Genomic DNA, 19939 nt, shown 5'->3' on the forward strand with positions numbered 1-19939 from the left:
CCAGATTTGTCAGCCCTGGGTCCTAGCCCGGCCTCTCTAATCCAAAGCCAACAATGTTTCCTAACCTGAAAGAAGCACAAAGAACTAACTACCTAGTGCTCACAGAAGAGGCGCACTATGGGATAAGTGTTGAGCAGTTACCTAGAAGGTTAGCAGTTCAAACCCTTCACCTGCTCCTTTGTAGGAAGATGAAACTGCCTGCTCCCCAAAAGATGGACAGCCTCGGACACCCCAATGAACAGCTCTGTCTTTAGAATGGACGTGATGGCACCGCGTTTGGTTTTGTTGTGGCACTCACACCAGTAGGGAGAAGAGCCGACTATAAACCAAATCTCAAGAGGCTCCTGACACAAAGCGTGGAAACTGAGTATTCGATCTTTATATAATAGATAGATGTATTTGTGAACAGTAAATGTGAACAGTGTGCAGGAATGAAGTGGCAAGGCGTCTAGGTTTGGCTTTTCAGATGCTAGAGCGATGCCGGTGGAAATGTTGGAATAAGGGCCTCCAAAACGCTGGCAAACTCACCACGAGCTCCTTGAGGACTCCAACTGGAGGAGTAAGCAAGAAAGAGCAGCATCTTAGTTAAGACAGAACCCAGCCATTGTCATGCCTCTACATAACTGCAGTAGCATGGAAATGAACAGCTCCATGCTCAGGTGAAACCAGCAGCCAAAAAGACCACCCTCAGAACACTGCCGTTGTGTATCTGATCTGGCAGTTCCCTGGAAAATCTTTCTCGAACCCTTACTTTTATTCCACTTCGCCTAGAGTTCATTCCTTTGGTGTCCCCAGTAAATTCATTGAAATCATACGTGGCAACTGCTTAACTTGGACGGCAAGTGAACCCAACAAGAAACTGGCCAAAAGCTTTTAAAAAACGAAACAAACCTGGTTAGACCAGAGGATGCACAGTGGTACAGTTGGGATCTGGAAACACGGGGAATCTAGGACAGATGAACCCCTCAGGACCAACGGTGAGAGTGGCGATGTCGGGAGGGAAGTGGGTGTAGAAAGGGGGAACTGATCTCAGGGATCTACATATAACCTCCTCTCTGGAGGATGGGCAACAGGAAAGAAGGTAAAGGGAGACGCCAGGCAGTGTAAGATAAGATAAAATAATTTATAAATTATTAAGGGTTCCTCCGCCCTCGTCGGTGGGCGATGGAGACGGTGGCGCCGTAGTGTCTGGTGCGAGACTTGCCGGGGCGGCGGCCATGGAGGCCGTCCTGAACGATCTGGTGTCTAAGGACGACCTGCTGAAATTTGAAAAGAAATTTAAATCTGAGGAGGCAGCAAGGTCAGTGTCTAAGGGCACCCAGTTCGAGTACGCCTGGTGCCTGGTTCGAAGCAAGTATAACGATGACATCCGGAAAGGCATTGAGCTGCTTGAGGAGCTGCTGCCCAAAGGAAGCAAGGAGGAGCAGCGGGATTAAGTCTTCTATCTGGCTGTGGGGAACTACCGGCTCAAGGAATATGAAAAGGCCCTAAGGTACGTGCGTGGGCTGCTGCAGACGGAGCCCCAGAACAACCAGGCCAAGGAACTGGAGCAGCTCATTGACAAGGCCATGAAGAAAGATGGACTGGTGGGCATGGCCATCGTTGGCGGCATGGCTTTGGGTATGGCAGGACTAGCTGGCCTCATCGGACTGGCTGTATCCAAGTCCAAATCCTGAGCGCACCCGCACCGCTTCTGCCCAGGGCCCGCCGCCTGGCCTGCACTCACGGGAGGTGAAGCAGCCTACCAAGGGGCAGGCTTGGCAAGGACGCTCAAAGCCAGGCCCCTCCTAGCTGTCCCTTCTCTGCTTTCCTTGGTCTACTATGATCTTCAGCCTCCTCGCCCCTCAGACCTGTCTCCTGGCCCCAGATCATGTGCTTTGGGATGTGTGTAAATAAAATTGGTAATTGGCTTGGGGAAAAAAAATTATTAAGGGTTCATGAGGGAGGGGGGAAGTAAAAATGGAAAATGAACTGATTCCATGAACCCAAGTGGGAGGCGAATTTTGAGAATGATGAGGGCAACAAATGTATAAGGGTCCTGTACTGGATGTATGTATGGATTGTGATAAGAGTTGTATGAGCCCCAATAAAATGATTTTTAAAGAAAACCTAAGTAATACAATATGCATAGCGGGTTTTGACAAGTCTCATCATATTCTTGGGACTCTAGAAGCGTATGTGCCTGTTCTGGGCTCTATGTGTGCCCATGAAATAACCTGAGAAGCCCTAACACCTCACCTCCAGTTGGCTTACAAGCTCTGAAGAACAAGTGAAGAAAAGGTGAAGCGGAGAAAATTGTAAGATGCCTGCCAGGGCAGTCACTAAAAGTAAACTCCAGAACACACAGAATCCTTGAAAAAGACCAGGAGAACCTTTATTGGCTTTAAGCATTTATGGAAATCTCTGTCCAATTATGACCCAACGTTCTGCTAACCAGCAGACGCTTCAGGGGTCACACACAACAGTTATGGATAACTAGTATTTAGAAAATATACTAGGGAATCCACTGAAAGATTATTAGAATACCTGAATTCAGCAAGGTTGTTCATATGTAAGTTCAAGTTGAAGGTGAAGAAAATAAGACCCAAGTATGATCTTGATTCTACTGCACCTGAATTTTGAGAACATGTCAAGAACAGGTTGGCTGCATTAAACAATAATGAGACAGCTCACTGCATTGGCTATGGGAGGGCATCAAGAGCATCATGGAGAAAGCAAAAGTCATGAAAAAGACAGGAAAGAAAAAAGCTCAAAATGGATGTTAAGGGACTCTTAAATTTGCTCTTCATCATTTACGAGGGGTTACCCCCCCACAAAATTGATTTTTTTTCAAAGCTTATACTTAAATTTTTTATATGAAACAATCATCACCTTCAAAGTACTCTCCATTACACTTAATACATTTGTCAAATCTGTGATTTTATTCTTGGAAATATTCTCCAAACTCATGTTTTGGATGATTGACAGCATGTCCCTTGTTTTCTCTTCACCTCTTCTATGTCATCAAATTGCTGTCCTTTCTTGTCCCTTTTCATTCACATAAATAAAGTCTCATGGAGTGAGGTCAGGTGAGTAAGGTATGTGGGGCAAGAGAGGCATGCTGTTTTTTGCCCAAAACTGGCACACTGAGATGGCTGCATGAGTATTGTGGTGGCAAAACCAGTCAGCCCCCGTCTGCCACAAATCAGGCCTTTTTTAGTCGCACTGTTATGCAGTCTTTTCAGAACCCATAAACAGCTTGCTTAACAGTATGACCTGGTGGAACAAACTCCAAATGCACTATTCCCCTCATATCAAGAAAACAAATTTATCAGTTTTTTTGAGGGGGTACCCCCTCTTAGGCAAATGGAAAAAAGGACATCAGCGAGCTGAATAAAAGTTTCATAGGGTACCTTGTGTTTTACTGCTTATGCAAAGGCATTTGACTGTGTAGCCCATAACAAACTATGGGTAACCTTGAGAAGAATGTGAATTCCAAAACACTTCATTGTGCTCATGAGGAACTTGTATATGTTTACGCTTGTGTAAACAGAACAAGAGAATATTGCATGTTTTAAATCAAGAAAAGTGTGTTTCAGGGTTATATCACCGACTTATTCAATATGTGTGCTGATCAAATGATCAGAGAAGCTGGATTATCTGAAGAAGAATGTGATTTCAGGATTGGAGCACCGGCTTATTAACCTGAGATATGCAGATGACACAAACTTGCTTGCTGAAAGTGAGGAGGACTTGAAGCACGTACTGATGCAGGATTGCAGCCTCAACATGGATTATGACTTACTGTAAACAAGACCAAAATCTTCACAACTGGACCAATATAGGTAACCTCATGATGAGTGGAGGAAACATTGAAGTTGTCGAAGATTTCATCTTGTTCAGAAAGATAATTCTCATGGAAGCGGCAGTCAAGAGATCAAAAGATGCGCGACACTGGGTAAATCTGCTCAACAGGCCTCTTTGGAGTGTTGAAAGGCCGGGATGTTACTTTGGGGATTGAAGTATGCCCCACCCATGCTATGGTATTTTCACTTGCCTCATATGCATGTGAAAGTTCTACATTGGATCAGGGAGACCACGGTGGAATCAGTGATGGCACCTAAGAACTGCATTTGAATTATGGTGCCGTCAAAGAATATTGAAAGTACCATGGACTACCGAAAGAACATACACATCTGTCTTGGGAGAAGTAAGACCAGAATGCTCCTTAGAAGCAAGGAAGGTGACACTTCAGTCACATGCTTTGGGCATGTTTTCAGGTGAGAGTCCCTAGAGAAGGACATCATACTTGGTAGACTCATGCACTGCCATCAAGTCAATGTTGACTCATAGCGACCCCTGTTGGTTTTCGAGACTATAACTGTTTATGGGTGTAGAAAGCCCAGCCTTCCACCCTCACAGCTGCTGTTGGTTTCAAACTGCTGACCATGTGGACCACAGTCTAATCTTAACCATTATGCCTCTTGGTAGAGGGCCAGCAAAAAAAAATAAGAGGAAGAACCTCAACAAGATGGATTGACACAATGGCTACAGTAAAAGGCTCAAACATGACAGTTCTATGGATGACACGGGAGAAGGTAATGTTTCGTTCTGCTGTACACAGGGTTATTATGAGTCGGAACCAGCTCGATGACATCTAACAATAATTGGCATGACATAATTCACAAAGTTCTACATCTTATTGGAGTAAGTAGTGGCACGAGCAGCGACCTCTGGTGAAACTCTGTTTTTCTCCATCCAGAAGAAGAGTGATGGAAATGGATACAATTAGTCCTAATGGATTAATGGACCACATAGCCGTCTCCACAATATTGAGAGCAGAAGAATTAGGTAAGAGCAACCGTTGTAAAAAGGGTCAGTTAAAAGGTGTTGAGTGGAGTGTGAGAAAAATGTGGAAAACAACTCAAAATCATAAGAGAGCCCAGGTTTACTGGTCGGACAGAGACAGGTGGGAGACCTTACGCTACGGCCCTAAGTCATTCTTCAGGACTGGACCTGAACTCGCCCCGTTGTAATCAACCCTTGAATACCAAAAGGGCAGCATTTACACAAAGACAAGACTCAGAGGGTTAGTAAAGAAGAAAAAAGGGAAACAGGAAACACAGGGAAAGAGTGGAATTAGCGAGGGGACTGCACAGAATGAGTTGAAACAAAATATATTAGGACTTGCAGAATGTAAAACTTATGACGTGGTCTGTAAATCTTCACCTAATTCACAATAAAATATCTAGAAGAAATGTATGAATAGGTTGGGAAACAGGGAGAGAAATACTTGTCTTTAAATGATGAATTTCCCATGAAAAAATCGTGATTTTAGGTTAGAACCTTGAAGAATATATGGTATAAATTATTATCCTAGTCAAACTCAGGGAGTGTATTTCTTTTATCTCGTGGTTTGAAATCTGTCACTGTGTCCTTTTGGGGTGACCCTGAGTTGATTTCTAACTCAGAGTAACTCAAGATGGCAGACACATTGCTCACAGGATTTCCTCCGCTGACACTGTGACAGGGCCAGATCTCCCATTGACCGCTGGGTAGGTTTATATGGCCAGCCTCTCATCACTAACCGAGCCCTAAATACTGTGTTACCAGGGCTCCTTACCTTCATACAAGTTGAAGTGATTTTAAAGGTATACCAGTATACCCACCTAGTCACTACACAGTATTATCCAGTCACTAAAATAAAGTACTCCGACTAAGAAACAGACGTCAGAGTAAGTCAGTCAAGTAAGAGCAAAAAGAAAAGGAAAGAAAGGCGCAAATGAGGCAAAATAGTGGTACTTGTTCAATCCGGATTCATGCACGCACGTTCACTGTACAGGTTTAGATTTCTGGTGTGTTGGAAAAGATTCATGTTAAAAAATATTTATTTTCCACAACATATATTTCACTCCCGCATGTTATTTTAAAATGCCAAGCAATGGGGGAAATGGAGCTTTGTTCTAAGAAATGCTGCCTTTGATTCAGCCCCAGCATTCAAATAGGCAAGAGTGATGTTTGTGGGTCTTCTGGAAACAAGCATCCATGATTCTGCCTTTGACCACAGTTGAGATTTAGGCCATCCGAGAGACTGGATAAACTCTGTTCCTTCCATATGTAGTGGATCTTTAGTGAAGTTTACTTTTTTTAATCCTAGATTCCGTTTGGTATGGACATTAGCATGCTGAGGCCCTTTATATAACCAAAGTTTAAGACTGAGCACACTTGTTTTATCTTGATATCTCCCTAATTACAATGACACTTGAATGGGAGCATGATTTTCTGTGTAACACTTGACTTTCTGGCAATTTAAAGAGTTTTCTCAGCTCAAGGTGGAACTGTCTTGAAACAGACTCCTCATACCAACAGTGTTTGGAGAGCTGTGTCAGTGGGGAAACGGATAATACCATTTCCCCGAAAATAAGACAGTGTCTTATATTAATTTTTGTTCCCAACGATGCACTTGGTCTTATTTTCAGGGGATGTCTTATTTTTCCATGAAGATTACAGTAGACATTTATTGTTTATTGTTTTATTAAAAGAGACCTCGCACTTCCTGTCTGCTCTGGCTGTGCTGCGGCCAATAGTGAGCTGCGCAGCGGTGCCCGCCATTACGGTCCAGAGTTAAGGTAGCTTTGGGGGGCCTTATTTTCAGGGAGGTCTTATTTTGGGGGTGCCTTATATTTCAGAGAGCGGCAAAACTGTAAGTAGGTCTTATTTTGGGGGTGTCTTTCAGGGGAAACAGTAGTACAATATCTCTCAGAGGGGTGATGGGCAATGCTGTACTTCTTTGTTTATATAAGTTTTTGCTTTCCTGCTTGTAGTTTGATTTTTTTTTGCGATTTTGGTTTTCTTCTTTCAGGGTGTGTGCGCTCTGGTTTTCTGGTTGCTGATTTGCTTATGAATGCTATGGATGCAGTTGATATTATAAGACAGTAAATCCATAAGCAAGCAAATAATACAAATGCAGACAGCAGTAAGTTTTATACAGTAGTAAAATATAGGGAACCGCGTTCCAAATTCAATTTATTTTAATACGTTTCCTTTCCACACTGAGGTAAGAATACCTCCTAAGGGTTGTGGTAAAGTCAGAGGGTTTTCAAATAAATAAATGTATGAGGATGAATTGAAAGATATATGGCAAAAAAATTTTATAGTCTGATATATGACCCCCACATGAAGTTTCATCCAAAATTAGTATAACATTTAAATGAAAAACAAAAAATGTCGTTTGGGTTACTACTTTTTCTATGGCAAAGCTAATTATTTGACCCGAGAATACTTAGAATCTGAGGCTCATTGGCACGGTACTCGTGCAACAAGTATGAGCACAGAAATTCCATGTGGAGAAATGGTACCAATGCTACAAAACTACTCCGGAATATAGAAAAGGATGGCAAACTGCCAAGCTCATTTTATGAAGTGAACATAATTCTGATATGAAAACCAGTCAAAGACTAGACCAGAATAGAAATTTATAGACCATTATCTCTTAAGAACATAGATGCAAAAAACCTCAACAAAACTAGCCAATAGAATTCAACAAAATATAAAAGAAAAATACATCATGATCCAGTGGGATTCATATTAGATAGGCAGGGTTGATTCAATCACTGTAACCCACCCTGTACATGAACCAAAGGAAAATACCCACATGGTCACACCAATTGGTCCACAGCGACTAGTCAAGTCTCTCTCTAGTCCTTCGTCTCTCAGCCACATGGTGCCTTGGCCTCTGCCTCCATGGCCCAGGAAGCCTGTCCACTGCTGTGCCTGGCAGTCTCATAGTGTCAGCACTGTCCTTGGTTCTGTCTCATGGCTTACTTGCCTCAGCCCCTGGCCTTGGCCTGGCTCCTTTGCTCTGTCCTATGGCCTCCATGCCACAGTCTCTGTTGGCCTCTACCACTTCAGATAGATCTTGATCATTCTTTTCTCTGTGGGTCCTGGTCTTTCTCACTTCCTGCTTCAAAGATGGATCATCCTTATAGCCAGTGGGTGGTAACGGAGGCTGACCATCCTCTTATCAGGGTCACACATGCTCTATGTGCATAGTCGTCCCCAATCATTTGGTGGAAATCAGAGATGTTGGGTTATTGTTCGGTGTCATCAAGTTGGTTCTGATGCACAGTGACCCAGTGTCCAACAGAACAAAACACTGCTTGCTCCTGGGCCCTCCTTACAATTGTTCCCATGTTTGAGCCCACTGTAGCAGCCACTGTGTCAATGCACCTGTTGAGGGCATCCTCTGTCCCACTGCCCCGCTGCTTTACAAAGCATGATGTCCTTCCCCATGTCCACAGTTCATGAGAAGAAGTTTCACTAACCTTGCTTCCAAGGAGCATTCTGGCTGTATTCCTTCCAAGAAAGATGTTTGTTCTTTTGGCAGACCATGGTACTTTGCATATTCTTCACGAGCACCATAATTGAAAAGGCATAGGCTCTTCTTCAGTCTTCCTTATTCAGTGTCCAACTTTCACACACATATGAGGCAACTGAAAATACCATGGCTTGGGTCAGGGGCACTTTGGTTCTCAAAGTAACATCCTTGCTTTTCAACACTTTGAAGAGGTCTTGTGCAGTTTTACCACTGCAGTGCATCAAGAATGCATTAAGAAATTTCACTCCCCCACATTCATCAATGAGAAAAATAGGGACAACCTTTCAGGCCCTAATAAAATGAATAAACCCACTACCAAACATAATGAATAAAAACACACTCAGCAGAAAACACAATATATGACTGTGGTCTACTAACAATAAGACACATCAAAAAATCAATGAAGAAGAAAACGAGAACCCAGAATTGGGGGGTGGGGGTGGATTGGATAAAGATTAATCTAGAAAATTTATAGAAAATTGCAACACCCAGGGTGCAGTGTAGCAACGATGAAACACAACTTTCCTCTAGTTCCTAAATGCTTCCCCCTCCTTCCCGCCCACTATCATGATCCCAATTCTACCTTAGAAATCTGGCTAGACCAGAGGATGTACACTGGTACAGAGAGGAACTGGAAGCACAGGGAATCCAGGGTGGATGATACCTTCAGGACCAGTGGTGTGAGTGGCAATACTGGGAGGGTAGAGGGAAGGGGGGTTGGAAAGGGGGAACTGATTACAAGGATCTACATGTGACCTCCTCCCAGGGGGACGGACAACAGCAAAATGGGTGAAGGGAGACGTCAGACAGGGAAAGATATGACAAAATAATAATTTATAAATTATCAAGGGTTCATGAGGGAGAGGGCAACAGGGAGGGAGGGGAAAAATGAGGAACTGATGCCAGGAGCTTAGGTGGAGAGCAAGTGTTTTGAGAACGATGAGGGCAATGAATGTACAAATGTGCTTTACACAATTGATGTATGTATGGATTGTGATAAGAGTTGTATGAGCCCCTAATAAAATGATTAAAAAATAAAGTAAACAAAGATCCTCACAACTGGATCAGTAGGTAATATCTTAATACATGAAGAGATGGTTGAAGTTGTCAAAAAAAAGAGAGAAATAATGTATGAGACCACTGTTGGAAAAGGAAAACCCAGGCAATAAATTTCTTACCAAAAGAAACAAACGCTGATGGTTACGGGCGGGGAGGGAAAGTGAACCAATAGGTTAGAGAGTAGACAGGGGTCAAGAAACCAGGGGGTAACCAAAAGTAAAACATTTTTTTCCCCAAAGCTCTGTATTTATTTATTTTTTTACAAAACAACCTTATCACCTTCAAAGCACTCTCCATTACACTCAATACATTTGTCAAATCTGCAATTCCATCCATGGAAACATTTTTCAGACTCATCTGTTTGGATGGCTGACAGCACCTCCCTTTTTTTCTTTTAACTTCTCCTATGTCATCAAATCACTGCCCTTTCATGTCCCTCTTCATTCGCAGAAACAAAAAGAAGTTGCATGGAGCGAGGTCGGGTGAGTGAGGTACGTGAGGCAAAAGAGGCGTGCTGGTTTTTGCCAAAAAAACTGGTGCACTGAGATGGCTGTGTGAACAAGCGCCTCCACATTCACTGCGCTCGTTCCGCCGTCAGCCAAGGCAGGCTTGCCATACTCGAGCCCCAGTTCCCTCCACTATGTGACAGTAGGGGTTGGGCTGGTGTTTTTAAAAAAGCTTCTACATGCATTTGGATTGTGATAACTACACAGGTAGCAAACTATGTAACAGTTCAGTAATCTTGACATGATAGTTACAGTATGTTCAGCATACCGTTCAACCTTCACCCCTACAGGTCCTATCACTGCCCTTACCACATGCTCAGTGTCCAAATAAATCCTATCAGGGTCCCCTGAACAGAGGATTTCATTTTGATGAAATTTACATAGTAATAATGGTACCTTGTCAAATTTACTGTAAGATGCCATTAAAATTGTCCAAATGTGGAAGGTGCAAGGCACTGAAAACCTCTAGTTACTTTTAGTAAAAGCACGTTCCACATGAAGGATGGTAAACTTGTGCAAAGCATAATGGCCATATTTGTTCAACTTCAAAATGTCCTTAAAATATTTTGTGTGTGTGTGTGTGTGTGGTTACAGGCATTGTGAGTTTATTTAAAACCACTGGGTTTATAATGATAAGTTTTACATTGTTGGATTTTACCACAATAGAAAATAACACATTGTGTTAACTTAGTTTATTTTACTATCAGATTTTAATTTCTCTTCCTAGCTTACTCAACATTATAATTCATCTATAGTTTGAAATTTTTTATTAGTTGGGATTTAATACATAAAACATATTCCATATTTCAATCATGGCAAATAGAATAGTACAATCGCTGCCACAATCAGTTTCCAACTATTCTTTTTCTACATGGACTCCTTGACACCGTCTCCCTTTACCTCACCTCCACCACTGTATCCACTCCCCTGGAGCCCCTTATTCTACTTGCCGTCCCTACAGGCTTATCAATCCTGGGTTTCCTATACGAACACAGAAAAGCATATAACCCAGTTTCAAGAAGGTGACCTACATTGACATAACATCTCTACCACGAACGAACCAAAACCCCCCCAAACAATACAAAACCAAAACTACAGAAAAATGTGGAAACCAGATCTAGTCCAGCCTGCATCACAGGAGCATCGACTGAAAAAGTTGGAACTGTTCAGGTCAGGCTTATGCCTTTGAGCTTCTACATCCTCTCTCCCAAGTGCTCTTTCCTCCCACCCCTCAATTTTAGATAGGGGTTCTCTGGAGGCTTATTCCCTATGCAGTTCCACAAGTGAATTTTGGGCTCCTACAGTCATGCATTACCCTCTGCACATGGTATTCCACAGTTTAGGGTCTCATACTGACCCTCCTTTGACTTCGGATTATGTTTTTTTAGACTGTAGCCATTAACTGCATGTCCTGGGATCACCAGGGGATTGTGAGAGGATTCAAGAACTTACTCCTGTCTTGCTGAGTCCATCCCTTCAAGAGGCCGGTTATGGACTGAACTGCCTTCCTCTAAAATATATACTGCAATAGGTACCTGTAAATATGATCCTATTTCAAAGTAGGGTTTTATTTGTTATGTCAATTACGTCCTAAACTTAATTACTTGGGAGTTATAAAAAGAGCAGAATACACAGAAACATACATACTGAGAAAGACAGGAGCCATGTGAGGATCTTCTACATGCCAAGGGGCCAAGCCCAGAGCTGTCAGAAGGGACACTTCTTTAGAGTCAGTGCCCTAAGTTGGACATTTCAGGACTGTGAAGAAATACATTTCCGAGGACCTGATGCAAGGGGCTTAAATGGAGAGCAAATGCCTTGAGAATGATTGGGGCAGGGAATGTATGAATGTGCTTTATACAATTGATGTATGTATATGTATGGATTGTGTTAAGAGTTGTATGAGTCCCTAATAAAATGTAAAAGAAGAAAAGAGAAAAAAATGATTAGGGCAAAGACTGTACAGATGTGCTTTATACAATTGATGTATGTATATGTATGAACTGTGAAAAGAATTGTATGAGCCCCAATAAATTGTTAAAAAAGAAATACATTTCCATCCTTAACAGTCAAGCCCGGTAATTTGTCGCTATAACAGCCCTAGGGGAAGAAGACACAGTCCCTAAGCACGGTCACACTGGAGGACAACTGCCCGAAGTCTTCACGAAGGATCCTTCTCAGCCACTGCTCTGCACCATCCAAGAACCTGAGCACCTCTTGCCTCTCAGGCCTTTCAGATGCAAGTAAAAACAATATAACAATTAAAATCTAGTCATAACTGGATACAACAAAGATAGGAAAGATGAATACATGAAACAGATTCATTTTGTGAGTATTATGGAGAACTGCATGCAGGGGAGGAGGTGGGCCTTGCATATTTACCTGTCCACTTTGTATTTAGATGCGGGGCTTCAAAAAGATCATGGAAAAAGTCCACTTTCTAAAATTTCATTTCTCCACGAACTTTTGAACCCCCCTCGTATATATAGTATATACAGCGCAACAAACCCTTCATCCAAAACCCTTGGCTTTAAATCTATTTCAGAATACTTTTGTATTTTATGAAGGCAGTAGAATTTATACAGCATATATCATAGAATACACCCCGTGCAATCTGAAATAAAAAAATCAAAACAAACGAAACCAAACCCAGGGCCATCAAGTCGACTGCGACTCATAGTGACACACACGACAGGGAAGTTTCCACAAGTCTGTACATCTTTATGGAAGTGGACAATCTCAACTCTCTCTCAAGAAGCAGCTGGTGGCTTTGAATAACCAACCTCTTATGGTAGCAGTTCAAAGCCTAACCGGCAGCGTCACTTACAAATGAAATGCATTAAAATCCCTTAATTACTTAAGATGCATACGCCGTAGGCAGTATTTGCAGTGTGTCCAACGGCGATGACTACACATGAGCCTCAAAACAAGTGCCAAGATGTTCGCAGCTTTATTTGCCGTCATCCACAGTTCTCCTGGCTCAGGTCGTCAATCCGAAACCGGGAGGGTTCCCCGATTTTCTGTCCTGTTGGCTCTATTTGCATGAGTATCATGGTTACAATACCAAGCGAGTCTTTGAAAGTCAGAGACGTGGCAAATCCCTAAACACGATAAATCCGACATCAGGAACACTGTCAACATTTGAGTTAGGATCTCTCTGTGGACTGAAACACGAAGGCAAATTCTGCCCATCCTGACTCCATGCAAGCGAATCAGGAGCAAATGCACAACCACAGCTGACATCAATGTGGAAAGTAGATTTACACAATATCATTATTTGTCACACATTAGATAAAACGCAATGACACAACCCCAAAAACTTTTTACAATTATTGGCTGAAATAGTAGTGGTTACTTGAGAGGCTGTAAATAAAGTAGCAAATGAAATGGAACTTTTTACACACAGCAGCGAAAATCTGAAAGACAGGTGGGTTGATTCTCTAGCTAGATACCGTTTCCCCAAAAGTAAGACATCCCCGAAAATAAGACCTACTTATAGTTTTGCCTCTCGCTAAAATATAAGGCACCCCCCGAAAACAAGACCTCCCCGAAAATAAGCCCCTCCCCAAAGCTACCATAACTCTGGACTTTGGACCGTAGCGGTGGGCGCTGCCGCGCAGCTCTCTGTTGGCCGCAGTGCAGCCGGAGCAGACAGGAAGTCTGCGGTCTCTTTTAATAAAACAATAACAATAAATGTATACCGTATTCTTCATGGAAAAATAAGACATCCCCTGAAAATAATACCTAGCGCATCTTTGGGAGCAAAAATTAATATAAGACACTGTCTTATTTTCAGGTAAACAGGGTAGTATGGTGCCTTTTGGAAACACTAAAGAATCCGTTTGGCCACTTACCTATCAATGGTTTCCTTTGTATCCTACCAGGTGATCCAGGTCTTCTCTTACAGGATCGTAGCCTTGTTCCTTTAAACAGCGGAGTGCCCAGAAAAGCTGGTCCCCTGGAGGGAATTCATCCCAGGGAACCCACTCCCAACCTAGAATAGGCAGAAACCCAATCAACTTGCTGAGCTGAAAGGGAACCAAGGGCAGGAATTTGCTATGCTAACCAACAGGTAGGCAACAGCTGACTTGAAAAATGACTGGTTACTAACAAAATAAATGGCGATCGTGATGCCGTGCATTAGCTTGAGAATGAAAACATACACAGTACTCCGAACAAAGATATCCAGATCATCGCGATCATTTAAAACGTGCTGTTACTGGAACATGACGTCAGCTTTACGAAGGCCTCACATGCCATGGTAAAAATTCTGATTTGATGTCACGCAATGTTTATTTCAATAGTGACCAAACACACACCCACACCTGTCCTTGGGTAGTGCAAGGGGTTAAGCGCCAGACTACTCGCTGCGGAATTTGGCAGTTTAAACCCACCCCAGGAGTCTAGTGATCTAATTCTGATAGGACACAACCTGAAAACTCTATGCAGCAGTTCTGCTCGGCACACAGGAGGCTGCCAGGAGCCGTCATCAACTTGACAGTAACTAATGACAATAAACACCACACACGCGTGCATACACGCCTTTAAATTATACACGCTATGTTCTCAAACACAATGTATTTTTATATAATTCTCTTACTTTCATTTTTCTCAGGCTCAACGTTCTTTGGTTCTGAGCCACGAGTCAAGTCCACCTCTCCTCTCATCAATATAGTGACATAATGGTAATTTTCTTTCTCAACGAAGGAATTCACAACCGAGGCAAAGCGAACGTTTTTCAGGTAAAGAGCTGCTTCTTCCAAGGTTTCCCTTTGAGCACATTCTTCCCAGCTTTCCCTGGAAAACATAAACACACCAGAAAACAGAAATTGTATTCAATTCTATATACATAACCACCCCTCACTTTCAAGTTTCAGCTTGAAACTCTTAGCTAGAAACTTCTGGGGCAAAGCAAAGCGTGCCACCATTGGTTCGTGCTTCAAAGCAATGCACCACCCTTACCTTTGACATGCTACATTCCATCTGCTTCTCTGAGGACCAAAAGGGCTGCACAGAGAGCAAAAGGATGACTCACTGAGCCAATTCAGCACTACTTTGCTGGCCTTGAGTGTGCAACCTGGAGGCAATTCAGTTCAGTCTCAGTAAGAGTGAAGACTTTGGTGCCACGGGGTTAAATCTTCTTAAATGGTGTTTCTCAACCCTACAAAGAGTTTCTAGAAAACTGGCAACACTTAACGGCTTCTGACTGTGCAACGACCAAGAATTAATTAAAAATCAAACCCACTATGAATCCAAGGTGATTTGAGCAGTGCTAGCCTGTGTTACAAAATCCTCAGGTGAACGGGGTTGGGAGTGGGAAAAGTTTCGGCCCTGAACTACATGTAGGTTTCCGTTCCCACTCTTATTTTCTACCTGAATAACTGGGACAAGGAAGAGAGATTATTACTTTCTCATGGGGTTGCTACGGGTCTAACAAGATGTAGAATGTGTCTTTCTGTAGTCTCAAATTTTTCCATTTAAGCTTCAAAATGGAGCACAGTAAGCACCTCTGCATTCTTACACACGCAACAAAATAGCAAACAGATGTGCCCTGAGCTCAAGGAAGTTGACCAGCCAAGGAAGGCCAGATTACCCTGTGTGACTCACTCCATGCAGTCCGCTTAAAGACAAGCCTTCTTTGGGAGAGAGGAAAGTTCTGAATTTTCAGCACCCCCATAGGAATGCCTGTTTCCTTTCCTCTCTCTGAGAGGCCAACTCTGTCCCCAAGCCAAGTGAGGGGCCTTCCAAGAGAATCTGCGATAGAGGTAAGACATGTCAGCAAAAAGGGGACACTGGTGTGCCATTCTCCTTGAGGTACTCAGGACCCCAGGGTCTGCCCAGGGCATCAGAGCAGTGATGGGAAAAGTCAGAAACGCGTCCCTTGGAGTCTGGGGATACACGTGAATGAGGGCTGATGCCTACTTAACTCCCAGGAAGGGAGGAGCTGCCTAGAGCAGCTGGTGGTGGCTGAGTAAAGGAGCAGGCAGCATTGAAGCCTCACATCCAGGATCAGCTTTCCTTTGGCCACAGGGTGCAGCAGGATTGCATTGTAACCTCGCAGGAGCTCCAGCAGAAAGAAGCTGCAGATGCTGGGCAAGCATTAGGAGGGGGTGGGCGGGGTGGAGGGAATTACAAAAGGCCAGGGAACTGTGCCACATGGGGCTTTCTTAAGAACCCCTAAACACACCCTAAGCAGAGGGTACCCGATGGATGAATCTCAGCAATCCCAGTCATGTAAAATTCCGTCCCCTTCCCTAACACACAGAAGGAACTGGAGGACCAGCAGAAGGGGGGGGGGGGGAATCACAAAGCACGAAAGCACCCCTCCGTTCCCCACTGCAGGAAAGAGAGTATAGAGAAGTCTGGCTAAAGCTCATCAAGGATCAGTAAGTACAGCGTGTGTCTCTCTGGACAACTGAGTTCTTACTTGCTTATGTGAAAACTATAAGCTCATTGCAGCTCTAATTTTGAAAAGCATTCCATCCACATGGACGAAAAGATCAGAAGACTTTCAGATTTTCTGAAGAACAAAGGCTGATTGAGAGGTTTGAATAAAGTTTCTACTTCTAATCAGGTAAAGAGGTAAAAAAGAGAAAAAAAAAAACCCTCTGCAATCGGGTTTTCAAGGTTGTAAATCTGAACGGGAGTCGATAGCTGCTTCTTCTCAGAGTGGCTAGTGGGCTTGAACTGTCTACCTTGCCATTGAAAGCTCTATGGAGCCTCAGTTCTACTCTAACACACGTGTGGGGTAGTCAACTCACAGTGAATGTCATAGCAACTGGTTTGGTGGTAAGAGAGACAAGGAGGCTTCACAAAGCTCATGGTTAAATTCTGTTCCTTTTAATTCCATGTTTCCATGAACTTTTTGAAGCCCTCCAGTTCACGTCAAACTATTTTGATGTATGATAGTGTGTCTGACATTTCCTTGAAAATGTTCCTGTAGATAAAGTGTGTTTTGGAGTAGGGGTGGGGTATGTGAGGCAGTACAGGTGTCAGGGTACAAAAGAAACCCCAAATCTCACAGTTTAACTTAAGGAGAGCATTTATTAAGTCTTAAACCGGAAAAGGCAAAAGAAAGACATGTGTGCATCATTTGGGTAAGGGAGCTCGCTAGCACAAGGCAGTAATGACATCCAAGGGTATACGCAGATCCAGTGACTTCAAAAGCACATGGAGGGCAAAGAAACTGTCACAAGCATAACTGGTAGCAAATCAATGTATCAGTTACAGGTAGGAACAGAACCATGAGTGGCTCACGTACGTTAGAAGGGCTTACAAAACGGGTTCAGGAAGACTCATGACCATGAGCCCCGCTAAAAACAACTCATTGCCACGAGTCAACCCTGATTCAAAGCGACCCTAGCACCCTCATTCTAGTAAAGGCACACCCAGGCAGAGTCCCTAAACCCTAGGCTCCTTCTCCCTGGACAAGCTAGAAGAGTGACAGCAATCTACTCTCCTGCCCTCTGAGGCTGGTTAATCGGTGTCAGGAATTCAAAGGATGTTGAATTTTATGTTGACGCATAAATAGAATTTGGGGGCTCCACTGTAAACTATATAGCCTTCAGCAAATTCAGTACTCAGAAAATTAAACTCTAATACACAAATGAAGCAAACAAGGTGGGTGATGGGTACATTGATCATTTTCTCTACTTTTATGTTTCTTGGGAATTTTTTTAATAATAAAGGGTGGGGGGGTGCCAAGTCTGAATGTTTTCGTTGGTTTTTAAGCTAATTCTCAGAATCCAGTGATTAGCACACCTTCAGTCTGTCTTCATCCCGTAGCTAACTTTTGTCTGTCTGGCATGCCATCAAATCACAGAATGCTTCAGTAGAATGGGAACTTGGGAGAATATTGCATTTAAAGATGAAGAAACTCCCAATAAAGTGATTTAAAAAAATAAATAAAGATGAAGAAACGAAATTCCTGAGATCCACAAAACCCCTTTGAGGCCTTTCCTCTTGTCCCACCCCACCCCCTCCTTCCATTCTTCACAAAACCTCCTTTCCTGGAGCAAGGAGGCAAGAAGAGGTGGCACGGAAGTGAGCCTGGGATGGAATCCTACTAAAACCAGTTGAAATCACCTCTGCTTGGCTGCACACTTGCCTTCCCGGAAAACACAAGGCCCCCTCACTGGCCTTGGCACCACTGCTTCCCCCATTTTACATCGGTCCTAAGTCCGTAAGTGGTTTCCCTCCAGAAATCTGATGGACACGGGCAGCTTCCTTGTTAGACACTGTATAAAACTGAAAGTTGCCCGCTGTTGGGGATAACTGGACCTGAGAATTGTCATTCCAAGTCCATGGGCTGCACACCCGCTATTTTGACACGTAAAAGCCACGTGGGGCATGCCTCGCTCTAAAAAGCAAAGTCACAGATTACACTGAAGGGTAGTAGTGCAATTAATTAGGAAGTCAGATGTATCTATTAAATGTGTTCATGCAGTTAAATCTCATGGAAACCCAGTATCGCCACTCGCACCACTGGTCCTGATCATCTGTCCTGTATTCCCTGTGTTTCCAGTTCCTATCTGTACCAGTGTCCATCCTCTGGTCTAGCCAGGCTTGTAAGGTAGAATTGGGAGGGTGGAAGGAGGGTGGGTTGGAGTGGAGGAATCAATTACAAGGATCTCTATGTGATGTCCTCCCTGGGGGACGGTCAGCAGAAAAGGGGTAAAGGGAGACATCGGACAGGGCAAGATATGACAAAATAATAATTTATAAATTATCAAGGGTTCATGAGGGAGTGGGGAGCGGGGAGGGAGGGTAAAAATGAGGACCTGATGCCAAGGGCTTAGGTGGAGGGCAAATGTTTTAAGAATGATGAGGGCAATGAATGTACAACTAAATGTGCTTGACACAATGGATGGATGGATGGATTGTGATAAGAGTTGTATGAGCCATTAAAAAAAAAATCTCCTGGAAACCATGGCTCTCTGCCCCAGCTTTTTATTGTGAATCGGGTGGAGGTTCCGGGTAGGTGCTTTCATTGATAAAGCTCCTTAAGCACTAAGGGGAAAAAACCACCTCACGATGCAACGCGGAGCTCCCGGGCAGGGCGCGCGCCCACCAGACCGCACGGAACAAGAAACCGGCACCGCTCCCTCCAGGCCGGATCCTGCGGCCGCCTGCGGGCCCAGGACCCGAACGGCGGACACGCGCGAGGACACGCGAAGACGCGCACGCACAGACGCGCACGTCGCGTGGATACACGCATAGCGTGCGCTAGTCTTTCCTACGTCAGTTCCGCTTCCCCGGGGGCTGGCCCGGCGACTGCTCACCCGAACTCCAAGTGACCCCCCGGAAGTTGGAAACGGCCGGCTCCCAGCGACCCTTTACGCTTTCCCAGGAGGACGCAACGAGGATGCTCACTGCTAGTCACCACCACGCCGACCCCGACGCCGGGACGCCCGCCCCGCCGCTCTGCGCCGGCGGCCATTGCGCCGGGGGACCCGCCGGGCCACGGTCGGAAGTGACGTGGCTCCCACCCCTGCCAATCTCTGCACGAGGCGGCGCTAGCGCTCTGGATCAAACTGGCCCTTCAGCCCCGCCCACCGGCTCCTCTCGAGTTGGTTTAGCTGGCATTGCAGCGGAGGCATTTTGCACATGAGCAGAGCATGAAGGCTTGCACATAATGTGTCACATTCCATTTGTCCTCTCTTTGTCAAAACAGACATAACTGTAAGATCGTATTGTGACTCAGAGATCCATTAGCTAGCTGGTCAGTCCTCAGAATCTCCAAGTTGAGACTTAGGCCAGGTGGTGTTACAAAGGAACACATTTTTCTTCAACTTCAGGCTATCTAAAGATAATCGAGGGCAGTTTTAGTTCCTTAACAGCCACTACAAAGGGCTGCAATCAAGTATGAAAGTTCTCTCTCCCGTCTTTCTGTTAAAGAACATGTCAAAGGGATGGATTGAGCCCCTGGTCTTTAGCGTCCTAGGGATGGGACGCTATTTTGACTCTGGAAGCCTACTCCAGAGGGTCCCCCTTCAGTAGTTTCCTATCTCTGGCGAGG

The 19939-nt window shown here is 44.1% G+C and overlaps 1 protein-coding gene and 1 pseudogene across 5 annotated transcripts; one reads left to right on the forward strand and one right to left on the reverse strand.

Annotated features, from left to right (window-relative positions):
- Positions 1-361: 361 nt before the first annotated feature.
- NUDT15 (nudix hydrolase 15) lies at positions 362-19399 on the reverse strand. 5 transcript variants are annotated; one of them, XM_075532643.1, is made up of 4 exons: positions 19203-19399; positions 14522-14718; positions 13776-13915; positions 362-551 (listed from the first exon to the last, which is right to left on the reverse strand). In XM_075532643.1, the coding sequence occupies exons 1-3, from the start codon at positions 19358-19360 to the stop codon at positions 13779-13781; spliced, it is 492 nt and encodes a 163-aa protein (XP_075388758.1). In that variant the 5' UTR covers positions 19361-19399; the 3' UTR covers positions 362-551; positions 13776-13778. The 5 variants fall into 5 exon arrangements, with proteins under 5 accessions (XP_075388758.1, XP_075388761.1, XP_075388759.1 ...); XM_075532646.1 differs by lacking the exon at positions 362-551 and adding an exon at positions 7118-8471; XM_075532644.1 differs by lacking the exon at positions 362-551 and adding an exon at positions 8488-12151.
- LOC142427361 (mitochondrial fission 1 protein pseudogene) lies at positions 1150-1781 on the forward strand (annotated as a pseudogene).
- Positions 19400-19939: the final 540 nt, after the last annotated feature.

Source organism: Tenrec ecaudatus, chromosome 15 (genome assembly GCF_050624435.1).
Source record: "Tenrec ecaudatus isolate mTenEca1 chromosome 15, mTenEca1.hap1, whole genome shotgun sequence".
Taxonomy (NCBI): Eukaryota; Metazoa; Chordata; class Mammalia; order Afrosoricida; family Tenrecidae; genus Tenrec; species Tenrec ecaudatus.